General features: G+C 42.0%; 1 protein-coding gene across 3 annotated transcripts in view; it reads left to right on the top strand.

Annotated features, from left to right (window-relative positions):
• Positions 1-304: 304 nt before the first annotated feature.
• The window catches only part of CNKSR2 (connector enhancer of kinase suppressor of Ras 2), a 204,684-nt gene continuing 189,346 nt past the window's right edge, over positions 305-15,642 (top strand). For all 3 annotated transcript variants that reach the window (XM_084201130.1, XM_084201129.1, XM_084201128.1), the window contains exon 1: positions 305-746. In XM_084201130.1, the coding sequence (XP_084057256.1) occupies positions 683-746 (64 nt within the window). In that variant the 5' untranslated portion in view covers positions 305-682. The remainder of the gene's footprint in view (positions 747-15,642) is intronic.

Genomic DNA, 15,642 nt, shown 5'->3' with positions numbered 1-15,642 from the left:
ATAAAATCCAACAAACCCACACTCCAAGCGCCAGCCCGGTGCCGCTGGCTGCGTTCCCCCGCTGCCCGGCCCGCCGGGAGCAGGTGCTCGGCGCTGCTGCCGCCGCCCCAGACCCCCCTCCCGCCGGCGGCGGCACCTTGCGAGTCATCCCGGCTCCCTCCCCTCCCCCCGCCCCGGGCGGCCGTCGGGTGTCGCTTCCCATTTCACTTGGAGATATTTTCGGGTGGCAGGAGCCGCCTCGTCATTTCCGCCAGGAGAAAAAGACACCGGCGCGGCAGCCCCGGCCGCGGAGAGCCGCGGGAGCCGCTGGGCACGAGAGCGGGCAGAGTCGAGCCCGTGCCCCGCTCGCCGCCGCCAAGGACCGACCTCTCGGCGGGGCCGGGAGCCGCCGCCGCTGCCCGCGGGTTGGCGGGGGCGGGAGGCGTCGGAGTGTGCCGCCCCCTTCTCCCCCTTCCTCCTCCTCCTCCTCCTCCCCCTCCTCGCCGAGCCGGCAACATGAACTGAAATCCCCAGAGAGGCACAGAGGCGGCGAACGAGCGAGCGGAGCGAAGGCAAGCGGGGATAGAGCGGCTCTCTCCTCCCGCCGCCGGGATTCCGGGCAGCGCGGTCCCTCCGCCCCGCACAGCCTCGCCCCTCGCCCGGAGAGCGGCGGCCGCCCGAGCCCCGCGCCCCCGAGCCGCCCATGGCCCTCATCATGGAACCCGTCAGTAAGTGGTCGCCGAGCCAGGTCGTCGACTGGATGAAAGGTGAGGAGCGCTGCCGGGGCCGCGCGGTGCCCTCTCCCATCACCCCCCATCCCCGCCCCGCAGGTGCGGGGAGCTCCGCGGCTTCCCCCGCGCCGGGATCCCGCCTCCTGGCAGCGCCGGCTGCCCCCACGCTTTGGCTGGGTTGGGAAGGGAGGCGGGAGGCCGTCGGGGCCGCGTCGCTGGGGCCGGGGGTCGCGCTGCCCCCCTGTCCCGGGCTCAGAGCGGGGACGGCGGCCGGCGGTCCGCGGCTGTCCGTAGAGCTGGGGAGGCGGCTGGGGGCGGAGGCGAGGCTGAACCCGGGGGTGCCCGGGGTGCTCCCGGGCGGCGACCGCGGTGTGGCGATGGAGCCGCCCCCCAGCCGCCGAGGGACGCGGGGAGCGTGTCCGGCTGCCCGCGGCGGGCGCGGCGCGAAACGCCTCGCGAATGGAAGTTCAGCCGAACGTGCGGCAGCCGCCGGTGCTGGGGGCGGCCGGGGGAGACACGGCTGCGATCTCCCCCCTGAAGAGGGGCCGGGGGGGCTCCGCGGGCGGCGGGGTCGGGGGTCGGTCCGCGCCCTCGGAGGTGCCGGGGCTCCCCCCGCTGCCGGGAAGCCGCCGTGCCGGCCGGGGGCCTCCTCCGGCCGGGCCGGGGGCTCCGCGCGTCGGGCCGGTCGCCGTTCCCTTCCCCGGGGGCTGCACTTCAAGATCCGTGATCGAAGGGAGCGCGAACAGTCTGGGCTCTGGGCTGAGCGTGGTGGTTCCGCTGCTCCGCTTCTCCCGCTCCCTCACCTGTCCTTCCCTCAAATAAACTCTGATGGGAATAAAATTTGGACCTTTTGGAAACGCTTTTTTTTTGTTCTCTGTGTATGCCATTCTGACATGGCTTTAATGCTGTAATGTGAGAAGGTATTTTGTTGTGTAGTTTTTGAGTGTGTGTGGGGAGGGGTTTTTCGTATTACCTTTAAGTTAGGCTGCAGCTGTGTTTTGAATAAATCACCATCTAGTGTTATATATCTTTTTATAAAGATAGAATGACCGGATGGGTGCAAGTTTTGAACAACTGCTACATTGTGGGAGTTCTTTATAACATGCTGTGTGCTACCAATGTGACAGTTTCATCATCCTTAAAATTTCAGGCATATAGCATATGTTTTCAGTTATTCAATCCTGGCATTTATAGCTGGCGAGTATAATTGTATTTAGTACCATACATAGTTTTGCACTTTTGGAAGCATTCTCGCTCTGTAGAATAATAATTGAAAAGAATTATGTAATACTTCATATCCTGAGAAATTAATAAATATTAATAAAAAAGTTGAAGAAGCTACAGATGATCAGTATTAAGAGCAAACCATTTTCAACTTCAAACTGTTTTTTACAGCAATTTAGCTTCCAACGTTTTTACTTCAGAATGAAAAGATTATGTAGGACTTTTTTTCTAATCAGTGTCTGAGATACCTTCCCCATAATTTGGGGAATGCATAAAAACAATGAATTTGTAGATAATGCATTTTTAAAACACCTAAAAAATGTAATACATCAACTGCTTTTCATAAATGACAGGTGAAGTGCATTGCATACTCTGCTTTTGTATTACGTTATTATAAAATTCGTAATTTGAAAAGAACAGGCTAAATGGTAGCATTAGAAATTGTGCTGCTGGATAAGGGTTTGTAGTTAGAAACCTGTGACTAACACTCAGAGCTGCAGATCTTTTAGAAATAATCATGTAAACTTAAAAAAAAAGGCAGTTATTGCAGTCGTGCCCACTTTCTGGAATACAAAGCCTGCTTTTTAGTGTTTAACCTGTTTTTTTCCGGCCTGAATGTTTGATTGTTTCTCTGGAGGACTTTCATTTTTACAGAGTGAATGCATATATGTTACTTCATGCTTCCATTTCTTCATTTTGTATTCTGTGTAGCACGAGAACTTTCACTTAGGTGGTGCAAGGAGTTAAAGCACCTGCCTGTGACTAGCACTCTTGGAGGCAAAGAGCCTAGGGAACCACTCTAGTTTCAGAAGCTGAGCCTGGAAACAAGTATGACCCGTAGCTGGGGGCAGGTTTGCTCCTGCCTGATGGGTCACACCTTGCTGACTTTGTAGGAAGGGTGGTAGTGGATAAGAGCGAGCGGTCTTTGCTGCAACAACTTTGTTTTCCTTACTTATAATGTATAGTGCTGCAAACACTGGTATTGAAATCCATATGAAGACGTTCTTAAGGCTTCAAGTTCTTTGTTTCCAGCAAATTCTGTGTCTGAAAGTCCCCAAAATAGCTTATTTGTGTTTTAAGAGGTACCCAAGACAAGTCTGATGAGTAAAACATGAATGTGTCTGTCATGAGAAGTTTGGAAGGAGTGCAGTAGTGGTCTTTGCATTAGCAGCAGTCAAGTCTGGCTTGCATAAATTACATTAATCTTCAAGATGTGAGAATATTTTGCTGACTTACTGGGGGTTATTTTACAGAATTATAAATGTTTAACTTGGTTTTAACCTCTTCCTTGAAGTAAATGCCCTGCTATGTCATATGCCTGCTCAGAGCAGCTCTGTAAAGAAAATTCTTCTAAATAGATCTTGATGTTCAAAGCAAAATCTTTCCTGAAAAAGGAAAATCCTATCGTTCAACATTGTTTACAGTTATCTGAAAGCAAGGGGAAATGAAACACTTTGGATTTTATTGTTCTCAGTGTTTTTGTGATGGTCTTGTTGGTATGACCTGAACGTTTGCAGTAAAAGGCCTCATATGGAATTCTTTATTTAGGCAAAAGAACCGTTACCTCAATGGCATTTTGCTCTGAGTAGTGATAAAGCATTGGGCCTGAAATTATAAGATGTGAGAAATGAACATGGGGAAAGTATATCCACTCAAAGGGGTTAGATGAAAGTGCCAGTCCGTGGGCTGGATGTCTGTATAGGGAACAGACTCAAGACTGGGTATTCATGGAATAAATGCAGTTTCTCCAGTATCTTGTCAGTTTTTAATTCCTTGACAGACACATTGTCTGTGGATCCCTGTGATGGCTTAATGCCAGTGCTGCTGATTACAGAGTTGTACCTGGAATTGGTTATACAAGTAAGTAACTACCTAAATTTTGACTGTGAAAATGTGTATAACAAGAAGTTGTGGACCAAAGTACCAGTTAAAACTTTGTAAGTGAAAGGGCAAAGGGAGGGGAGTCTATGTCAGCATATGAGTTTTCCAGGGTTTAAAGTGAACCCAGAAGAGTAACTGTCATAGAGCTGGAAAAAGCGTAGATGGGTTAGCTCATCTCTCCCACAGGATGGCATATTGTACATGGAGGATAAAATGAGCATTTAAATGGATTCAAACAATGTATTATTGTGCTTTTCATATATTTAGTACTAATTTTAAAGATCCTGTATGGATCAGTGAGATGAAAGTGTGTCAGCCACCTCCTCTGCCTCCCCTCAGGAGGACATGTGTGGATTCCACTGCCTGGTCTCAAGACGTTGACACATTACAAAGGCAAGTGCCATCCAGCATCATGGCTTTCACTCACTCAGGAGGATAACATGCCAGATGTATTTTAGATTTCTGAGGCTCTGAGAACACTTAAAGACACTCAGTTACTTACCAAATATTAGGATGTTTTTAACTTAGTCTTCTAATCTAATTTCTTTGGTCTGAGATTATTGATGATTGCTATATTTTGATAAGGGCTTGCTGCTTTTAACAATATTTGAATTTTAATTCAGTACCAATCTCTCAATGGCAGAATCTGTTCCAAAAGGCAGTCCACCTGAAAACAAAAATCGATATTACTTTATCTAACAAAGCTTAAATATTTATTTTTTGCTCACTGAATGATAGTTCATAGGGCTTGTACGAAACTTGTATAGCTGAAGCTGTTGTAATGGTAGTCTTTCTCAAGAAGCTGACATCTGAAGCATGGGGTTGCCTTTAAAGGCAGCTAATGCTAAGGAGTAGGAGCTTTTATCCTCTATAAAGTCTACCCTACCAGGGTTTAGAAGGATGTAGATATTGAGAAGGACTAGGGGGAGAGAAGCAGAAATATGAATGTGCTAGCAAAGTGAAAGCAGAGTTCAAAAGTTCCCCATCTCTATGATTGAATATTGCATGGGTTTGAGAACTGTTTCTGTCTACTGTTTGTGTGCTGAAGTTCATGTCCATTTTCAGTGGCATGTGTGTTTGCAGAGTCATCACAGGCTGCCAACAACTCTGCTGCACTTGGTGTAGTGGGAATTATATGTTATTCTTCAAGAAAATGCAACAGTTTGTGGGAATACTCTGACACTAAATACTCCAGTACTTAATGATGGTTTTAAAAAAGTATTGCTATGGGGATCCTCCCACTCCTGTTCGTGCATATGCAGAGCCCTAGGACTGCTTTGGCAGCACCCAGGTTCTGCTGCAGTTCCTGAACCATCAGTTAGCAACGGGGAAGCTCATCAGTGAGGTCACAAATTCTCTCACAGCACTGGGATCTAACAAATCACTTTAGGCCTTAAAAAAAGTAAGGGTGAGTCCTGCGTTCAGGGTCACTATCAGACCAACCTCATTTTTGGCCATGGCTTTCTCTAAAGACTCACATGGACTGAGTTTAGGGGGAAGGATTTTCTGGAGGGTAGGATGGACAGCAGTGTTACAAAGGCATGTGAGCACCTACTTTATGGTAAAGAGGAGGTGTGCTTCCACAAATGTATGCGCCTTATTTAGGGCTTTCAATTTTGTCCATAATTTCTAGTTTTTCCTCTAGTCGTCTATTAAGTTAAAACTTCTTTCTTATGCTGCTTCACATTGATTTTGGCAGGGCCCTTAAAAATTCTGACTATTGGAAATAATATTGAAAAGGCTGAGGTTTCTCAGGGAAAAAAAAAAGCTGGATGAGGATATGAAAAACACTTGGATTCTGAAACTTCGATTCCTTGTCAAGTGTGTGTAGGTGACTGACGAGTTTCAGAATAGTCATCAACTTAATAGTCATTGCTAAGTGCCATATGTGGAATAGATCAGGCATTTTACAGTTTGTCAGCATTAAACCATTATTTTCTTTTTCCAGTGTAAAGTAAACTAAAATTTTACAGTATTGGAGGGTACACGTAGTACTCCATTACCTTTGAAGTGATGCTATTAAATGGATTTATGGCTTTTACTGTAATGCCTAGCAAAAAAAACTGTACAAAAATATGAAATAATGCCATAGCTAGAGTTTAATTTTGATGAGCGCACAACCTCTTTAATTTATGCATAGTTACTTTGTAAGAAAGTAGCAAGAATTTTAGTCTCACAAAGTGGGGGACTTTTTGGAGGAGGGAGTTTATACAAAGACAGGTACTCAGGAGTCAAACTGCCCTATTCTAAACTTTAGTTTAAAAGGATTCCAGCTTTAAAAATGGATTGAAAGCAGAGCTGGAAGATCTCTCTCTCTCTAGTTTGTTTATTTTTCCTGTGGATCTCTCACTTTTTGCTTGGCCTTCTGACACGAGGAGTTTTAGCAGTATCAATGGCCACCACATCAATCACGATGAAATGTTTTAGAGCATCTTTGTTAGTGATTAGAAAACCTCTCCTGCCATTGTTTATCAGCAGAAAATGAAACTGCAATTGCAACTGGGATGTGTCAAAGCCTAACAGCCGGGTGTTGCCATAGCAAAGGCGATGTTACATAAGCAGCCACTCTGCAAATAATTCATGCAGCCAAATTTTAAGCATAACATCAGAATTCATTTCTAAATTTATGATTTTTTTAGGAGGGAGCTTTCTTAGATGAGGTCATTTCAATCGCTACTGAAATTGATGTGCTTAGTTGTGAAGCTCTTTTAGCACTGCCCATTTACACCTTTATTTTGTTTGAACATATTGTTCTATTTCTGAAACATCTGTTAGTTTAAATATGGCCTCACAATATGTTTTCTCAAGTGGTTTTTTTGCAACAGTTTGGTAAAGCTCTGTATTTTGATCTTCTTCCAATTTATTTGCACAATGCAGTATTAAACCAAGCAATTTACAAATGCCTTTTCTGGTTAAAGGATGTCAAGAATTTTGCAAGGCAGCAATATAAACCAGATCACTTTTCAGATGAGAGGATTGAAATATATATATAGATGTATTTTTAGAATCTTTGCAAGTAGTTGTCTTTAAGCACTCTAACAATAATAACCCAGGCAGTTTTATCTTTTAAACCCCAAATTGACAAATGGTCTAGCCTTTCTGTCTGATCTGCAGAAGTGTAGATAACCATTTAATCTCAGTTAAGTTGCTGTAGCTTTTGATTTTACTGTATTTCCCAGAGTCAAGTAGTAATATTTGTTACCATATTCCAGAGTAACAAGGAAAAGCTGTTTCCTGAGAAATTTCTCCCTGTCAAAGGTGTGCAACAAGGAGAGAGAACTAATTCTTCAAGGCTTCCATTCTGTGTAACTGCTTTTTTTTTTCCAAGAAGTTACAATATCCTCATTAAATCATAACTGCACAGAGGATCACCTGTAGCAAGCACTTACTTTCATCAGGATAACAACTTTAGATTTTTAGATCCAAATAAAGCAAAACTGTGCTTTCACACTTACTGCTTAAATTATTTTCTTTATGAGTACTTTAAAGTACTCAGTTCAGAAGCTGAATAGTTACCAAGACAAATGCTGAAGAATAAGTCCCCAAATATCTTGCTAAAAAATCCTGTCGGGAAACCATGTTGGGAGATTCTGAAATATCACATTTTCTTCACTGATCTCTTCCAGCTTTTCAAAAGCATTTGCTTGCTCTAAAAGATGAAGTGAGGAGATGGAGATGAATTTTCAGAAAAAAAATTTTGGGGGCCCAATATTAGGCTCATATTATAAGAAATCTACTGCCACACGAATCTGCTCAGAGCATTGGCAATTTCCTGTTATGAGACAGGCCTAGCAGGGCAGTTCCTCTTCAATTTAATATAGCTGACTGTTCAAGAGCAAGCATGAACTGCTCCTCATGATGTTCCTTTCTTGCACTTGGAGGATGAAGGGCTGGAAGACACAGATCCAAGGGTCTGAGGCAGCCAAGATCTGGAATGCTTGGTGCACATCCTCTCATATATGCATTTTTGCCCTCCGTGTGTAGGGGTTTTAGCAGATATCTGGGAGACAAAATAAGTTTTTCCTCTAGGTTTTCCATGCAGGCATTTTTCTTATGCAAAGGGAGTCCAGCACTGTCTATAGCTAATGATTTTATAGTACTGGAGGCTTAAAAATCTACTCCATTTTGTGCTACTTATCTGCCAGATAATATTATCTTTAAGAAAATAGCTGTCGATGCCATCTTGTAGGATGTTTGGCATTTCCAGCTTATCCTTTAAGTAGAAATTTAGGGCACTTGGTACCTCAGATGAAGTGGCTAGAACAGTAATTTCAAAGTGTTTGGCTTTACATGATTAACATCTGCTGCGGTACCATATGGTGGGAATTTCCAAGTAAACTATTAATTAATATAGGAGTGCACCAGAGTAAGCCTTAATTAAACTATATTCAGCTTAAGTGTATTATTTTAATATAGTCAGTTACAAAGTGCTGTACTTTTGTATTGATGCCTTTTTCTGTTGTGTGAAGAAGAGGGAGAAATGTTGATGAGAATTATTTGTACCTTTAAATTGAAGGTTCAAGTAGCTTTTAAAATAAATGGTTTAGGACTCGCATCAGCCTCAAGCATCCATCGATTAAACTGGAACAGGGTCTATATTTGGTGATGTTGAGCTGTGCTTTGTGGATGCTGTGGTGACTCCTCTGCTAGGATTTTACTGGGGTGGGTTGTGGGTGGTCAGAGGGTGTCCAGCAGAGCTGCAGAGCCATTTTCAAAGAGCTGATATTGCTGATGGGGCCATGCCTGTGCCACGGGGTCTAGTAGCACTGGTGGAATGATATATCCCTGTGTGAGCTGGCCAAAATAATCTGGAGGAGTGTTGGGGCAGCAGCTGACGTTGTCCATGAGCGTGGGTAATGCTGGGACCTCTCCTGGCCTCTTGTGTTTGGAAGGATGAGCATACCCATGTTATAGAGCTGAGCAGCTGGCAAGATCACCTCTAAAGGGCTCTTTCCTCCCACAGGCAATGATTGTCAGCTGTAAAGAAGCTGATAACATTACTGGTTTTGTTAAAATGTAGTATTTATTTTTAGTTTGGCCAGATCCACCAGTTGCCAGTAGCTACAGCTATAAATGACCTATTTTTAAATATGCTTTTTCCCCCTGTTTTCTCTTCCTTCTTTATCTCCTTTCTCTCCTGGTAATCTTCACATCAATAAGAAGGTGAAGAAGTCCTTCCTCTGTGTATTGAGGCCAGGTAAATATAGGTGGGATGTGCCAGTGTTGTCCAAGTAATTCACTAGGTGGCATTCTTCCCTCTGAGTCAACACTGAAACCCTTCATGGGAATGACAAGAGAACTTAGTCATTTGAGTGAGATGCCAGTCTGAAATCTTGACCAGGTGTGGTTGCTGAAGGCTTGTTTCATAGCAGTGGGAGAGTAAGCTGCAGCATGCTAATTAAGTTCCATGTTAATAATTAAAATCTTTGTAACTGGATTCCCCTCATCAATATCCATTACTGACATGTGCCTGCCTTACTTTCTTTAATTGCTTTATAGTTTTGTTGGTTCCTTTTGTGTAATTGATAGTTTGATTTGCAAGGTTCAGGGCTGTTCTTGTCCTTGTTTTGTTTCAGATTTTTCTGTTTGAAGAAACATTGATAGAGGGATCTGTTGAACACAGAGTAGATCTTGCTCTCTAAAAAAAAATCATTGGTTGTGTACACTGAACAGTTGTAAACCTGCACTTGTCCAGCTTGGTGTGCATTTTTTAAACACCAAAAAAGTAACAATTTTCTTCTTGCTTAGTGTGAGTGAAGTGTAACTGGAGACTTTTTTGTGAGATATCCAAAAAGTACCTTCTTGAGTGTTCAGCATTGACTGACCTCTGACTGTCTTGTTTATTGTTGCTTTATCATCATGGATAGAGCCATCTGCCTTTTGTCTTCATTTCTCTTCAGAGATCAAGAATGGCTGCTTTTGGTAGACTTCATTTTATTAGAGCTAATATGAAAAGGACCCAAACCAAATGTAATAGCCTGTTTTTATTTTGATAGTCCACTTCCACTTGTTTCCAAAATTTTCTGTAAATGCAGGATGACAGAATGGTCCTTACTACTTTTCTAGAGGTGTTAATTATTTCAAATGTTGCAGTCTTCAAATATTTTCAAATAAAAGTATATGCTAGTTTAACCTAGAACATGGAGGCTTAATATTTCTTAAATTTCTTTTAATGTTTTTTGATGTAGTGTTGAGTATTGTGCCCCACAAGTCCGCTTGAAAATACCAGCAGTCTGTAAGTTCACTGTTGGATGCTGGACTTCAAAAGCAGATGTAGTTTTTGTTGCTTCAGTCATTATTTCATTGTATGTTTTAAACTGCCTGGATCTTAGCTGTTTAATGCAGTCTGGGGTCAAAAGGAGTTCTGATAACTGAGTCGAAGAGCACAGTGTAGTGTGAATAGTTTGTCATGCTCTGCATGTGGATTTGACAGAGTTTCAGTCTGGAAGTGTAATCATTGCACATAAAAAATTCCATATAGGTGTCAATCTGAACTTTTGAAGGACATAGGACAGATTATCATTAGAAAAATAAGACAGGTCTATGACAGGACTCCTCGAGAGCAAGTAAACTCATTTTCAAAAAGAACTGGATAGTTCATAGCCTTCAAAGTACTGTCTTAATTATGAATGCTTTAGCAGACTTCATTACTGAGAGAACATTTGGATGTCTAATGAGTTACGGTGAAGCTACTGTTTGCAAGTATGGAAAGCATAATGTATGTGTAATCATGAAGTTTCTGTATTTCCTATGATTACCATGTTTTCTTGTTGATTTGATAGGATTATTTTGGATGTGTTTTTTGTTGTTGTTCTTGTGAGGTTTTTTTTTCATAAATTGGTTTTGGCATTCCTGATGTACCTTGGCTTGAATAGGACAGCTGAATATTAGTGGCAGTGAAGAAGTGGTAGCCATCTCACAGAATCATAGAATTGTGGGGTTGGCAGGGGCCTCTGGAGATAATCCTGTCCAACCCCCCTGCCAAGGAAGGGTCCCCTGGAGCAGGTGACATGGGAATGTGTCCACCTGGGTTTTGGATGCCTCCAGAGAGGGGTACTCCACAACTTCCCTGGGCAGCCTGTTCCAGTGCTCTGCCACCCTCAATGTAAAGAAGTTTTTCCTCATGTTAAGGTGGAACTTCCTGTATTTTAGTTTATGGGCATTGCTTCTTGTCCTATTGCTGGGCACTCTTGAAAGCATTCTGGCACCATTTTCTTGGCCCCCAATTCCCTTATGGAAATGTCAATATTAGAAAATGGTCTTGACCATTTACCAGTCCAAGGTCTTGAAAAACAGCAAAACAAAAACTACTTTTCTGTGGAAATCCCATGTATTGGATAGTATTTGCTAGATGAACAAAAGATTAAATTTGTTGCAGAGGTCTAAAGGTAGTTTCTTTTCAGTTACTAAAATTCTACCAAGTTAGCTTACAAGGAGCTCACCAGTATTTTGGTTGATCTGTCTTGGACAGTAAAACCCTTTCCTGTTACTTATTTGGGCATCGTCTAGTTTCTCTCTTGCATCTTATCTGTTGTTGTGGAGCTCACTGTAAGCTGTGCTGAACATCAAATTATGAACTGGAGGTAACTAATGCTAATGAGCTCTGAATGAGTGAACCTAAACAGACTGGGCAAATAATGCCTGCCTGTGTTACCGAGGTTTCGTGGGTGTTCCTGACACCATTGCCTTCCAAAGTGGGATGCAGTGGTGTGCTGTAGGTGGCTGCCTGGGCATCCAGCTGCTGTGATGGTGGGACAGAGGCTTGAGTCTGCAGAACAGCATGTCCTGAATGCTTTTCACCTCTGTAGAGATGAGCAAATTGCTCTTTAGAGGAATGAGTGCTCTGTTTAATAGGATAACTGAAAATAGAAGTTCAATATGTGACAGGTCCCTTCAAAAACCCAAAAAATGAATTAAAGTTTGTTTTCTAGTTCAAGAGAAGGTAAACCTGAATACAAACTTTGCTGCCACTCTGTTACTAAAAATATTTAGAAGACCTTTACTTTACAAAACATTTTGTTTCCAGTTGACAATATATTGTAGTCTGTGGTGGGAATGGTGACATTTTAGATTCAAAGGGAAAATGAACATCTTATAACTCTTCATTTGTGCATGTACGAAGTCAGGCAGAATGAAATAAGACCTAAAAACTGTAATATTGTCATTTCATTAGATTTCCTAGCTTTGTTTGTGTTCAGCAATGTGGTGTAGGTAATTGACTTGTATTTATCCTAAGAATTAAAATTGTAAATCCTAAGAATTAAAAATGTAAACCCTAAGCCTTTCTCCTCTTGTTTCATGCTCTCAAATACTATAAGGAGTTTCCTGCAGAATACTGTTTTGATAAATCTTACTGAATCAAACTTCAAAAATTACAGTGAGACCTCTGAAGGCAAAGATTGATGTGTGTTGGGATTTAGTCTCAATCAATGGTAAAAAGTTTGATAAAGTTACAAATGTGTGTAATTTTCTTTTGATAGAGTCTTTGAAAATGTTATAGCAGGTCACAAACAAAGTTTTTGAGTTCAAAGTATCTCAGTAATGTCAAATGTTAGGCCTGTACTCACTAGAAGGAAAGTGGCTTCTTGTTTACAATAATTCAGAAATGGGCATAGAAGTAGCTTTTTGGTGGTGTGATTTTGGTGTTTAAATATCAAGAGATGATTTTTTAAATTTTTGTTTGTTTGCTCTGGTTTTGTTTTGTTTATGTTTGACACTCACTATTTTAGAATTTTTTTGTTCCTGTGGAACTGCTCAAAACAATAAATAGTTTACTGGTGAAATTATGCCAGTGTTGAGAAGAATAAATCCTTGTAGCTTCTGTAGAAGAGCACGCCCTTCTTAAGGGTGATCAAAGACACTAAGAACAATTGGCTTGAACTTTTGATGAGTTCTTAAATGTGCTTCTTTCAATGTTATTATCATATGACAGATGGGGAGTAAGCTAGCTAGGAATTCAGAGAGGTTGGATACGGTCAGGTATAAAGAATTGTCTGCCTGATTGGTTTTTTTGGGATTTTTCTACCCTTTTTTTCCCCTTCCCTTAATGACTTTTTGCTGTGACATATGTGACTTAATATTTAGAGTTTGTTCTGTGCACTCTAATCCAATTCCTTTGTTTAGTCAAATGAATGTTTTTTGTTTTGTTCTGAATTTTAGCTATTGGTTTCTGCATTAAATGTGCATATTTAATTAGGATATGTTATTAAAGATTAGATTCTCACAATGGGATGTGTGCCAGCTCATGAAATGAAGTCATGCTTGTCAGGAGATAGTAAATAATAAGCTTAGGGAGGTTTAAGAGATGTGTCTTGCAAAACATTAGCCCCTGTAATGAGTGCAAAGTGGCAACAGCACATAAATATCAATTGTTTTTCTCCAGTGGAGCCGTTTGAATATGAGTTTTCTTAATTTGAATTAAATTTTATTTTACCAGTTTAATGAAACAAGCAAGAAGGGATATTTGTCTTTTCAGAAACCAGTTTCCCATCACAGAACAATGGCTTGTTTTGAATTGAAGTGGAACAATCCAGCATTCATGCAATATCTTGAAATCTCTGTTCACAAAACCACTTTAAGAAATAAGAAACTGCTGTCCAGTGATTCTCCATTTAGCTACAAGGATGTGTCTTGGATTTCCAGCTTTGCTCCCAGGACTGTCTATATTTTGTTCTTCGTTTTACCCAGAATCTTCTAATAATCATGGGTGCAAGGGCTGGGAGCTTAAGGTTCCCTGTGCTCTTAAATGCCTTGAGCATCCTGGCTGGTGTGCCCAGGGTGGCATTGGCAGCAACAGGATCTGGAGGCAAGGATGTGTCTGTCTGCATCCTAATTTGATCAGACAAAACTGCCTGCAATCATGCCCTGTGATCTTAAATTCAGGCATCTAATTTCTGTCTTCAAGCGCCTGAGTCTTTCTCCTTGGGCCTGGGTAGACTAAATCTTCTGCTGATAATATGTGCAGTGGCTTTCTGCTGATGGTTTTGATGTTGCCCCTGGTGCTTTTGGGAAAAGGAGCAGCTGGCACAGCCCTTCTTTGGGTTGCACCTCCAGCCCAAAGCAGCGAAGAAGATGGGGACCTTATGTTGGAATGCAGTTGTATGATGTGGAAAGCAGAGTCCCTTAAGTGGAGTGCACCAAAAAAGGTCTATTATGCATACACACATATTCATAGTCACTTTTTTTACATGATAAAATAGTGTATACCCAATATGCTGTGGGTACCATGCCACCATTTTTGGCCAATGCACAAAACATTGGTACTCAATACTGGAGGGACTTAGAATATCCTACAATTAATTTTGCATGAAAATCTTAGCCCAAGTGTCTGAAAAATTATAGAAAATGGTCATTTTTACTACTATTTTTTTTTTTTCTGTGCTGCTGGACCCATTTTATTGCTGGCATTTCTGGGGAGTTACCAGTATTGCAGTAGCAGGAGAAGGGGCTGCTCATCACCTGCTACTTGGGAATACTGCTCTGGTTCCTCATTGCTGCAGGGGAGGGAGAAGGTTTATTGTCTTATGTCATCTTCAGTTTTGGTGCACTGAAGCATTTCTAACTGGCTGTCTGCTTTTTTTAATGAAAGAAATTTGTCTTGTAACAGCTTTATATGCCCAGCTAATTAAAACCACTGTTATATTACTTGCCATGTATCCTCTTTGTTAGGCAGAAATTGTTTGCACTTTGACAGATTAATTTCTTGTTGATATTAGTTTTGTGGGATGCTGCTGTCTCAGACTTGTATAACTTAGAAATAATAAGGTGTTTTAAATACTGGCAAATGCAAAGTTTTGTTAATCATTAACACGGAAAACATTTTCAGTCCTGTTTATGGTTTGTTCTGTCTGTGTGAATGCCTCTGCCTTATGTGGAGACTAAGCCGAGTGACCTTTTGTTTGATACATGAAGCTTGGGAATGTGTTTCAAATAAAGAAATGGTTACAAGGCCATAATCCTTTTCTAGTAACCTTTTTAAAAGGAAAAATGCTCTTTTTTAGTGAAGAGGCAGGGTTGTCTATTCTTTCTTAGGTGGCCGATGTCTTTCAAGTTACTTGAGGCATTGCATGTTTGTTCTGAGGTATCCTCATTGCAGAGCTCTCAATTTTTCCACACCAATCTGAGCTTGCACAGGTGGGACTCAAAGACTGCTGTGCTGCTTGTCACTCCTGATTTGAGACTGGAGGTCTGAGGAGCTTCACCCACCTGGGAAGACTGAGCCACCTCCTAAACAAACCATACTTTTCATCCTGTCTTCTGCCAAAAGCTGTGGGGTGGATTGAGGATTAACAACCTCATTACTTTTGTCCCTGCTGTCAAGCAGTCCCTTGAAAAGGTTTTTGGTGGTCATGATGATGCAGATTCTTTAGCACACTGAAAAGTAAAAAAAGTCATTATAAGTGGCTTAAAATTTTCACATTCTTTCTGTAAGTACAGGAGTCATAAAAATTAAGACCAACCACCCCCACCTGCCCAAGAGTAAGGGATGGGGTGGACTTAAGCAGCTCTCTTCATCCCTGAGTGAAGATGATGTTGCAGCCTGAATGGCACCAGACAAGGTGAAGTAAATAATTGTGTAGGTTATTTGGAAGAAGAGATCTGGTCACCCAGTGGTAATTTCTCATACTTCTGACTGAGCAGTAGAAGCCATCACATTTTGCTATCTGGTTCACCTTTATTCTGACTGAATGTAGGAGAGAGGAGATGTTTGTAATTCATAACCCAGTATGTTGGAAGAGGCCTGGTGCCAGCTGAATGGGTGACTCTTGTCTTGGGCTCTGTAAGATGTAGGCCCTGTATAGCTTAGTTTGTCACATGTAAAAAGAGA

This window comes from Fringilla coelebs (assembly GCF_963513975.1).
Source record: "Fringilla coelebs genome assembly, chromosome: 2".
NCBI classification, from domain to species: Eukaryota; Metazoa; Chordata; class Aves; order Passeriformes; family Fringillidae; genus Fringilla; species Fringilla coelebs.
The sequence above is the reverse complement of the archived record's forward strand: the minus strand, read 5'-3'. Positions and strand labels throughout refer to the sequence as shown.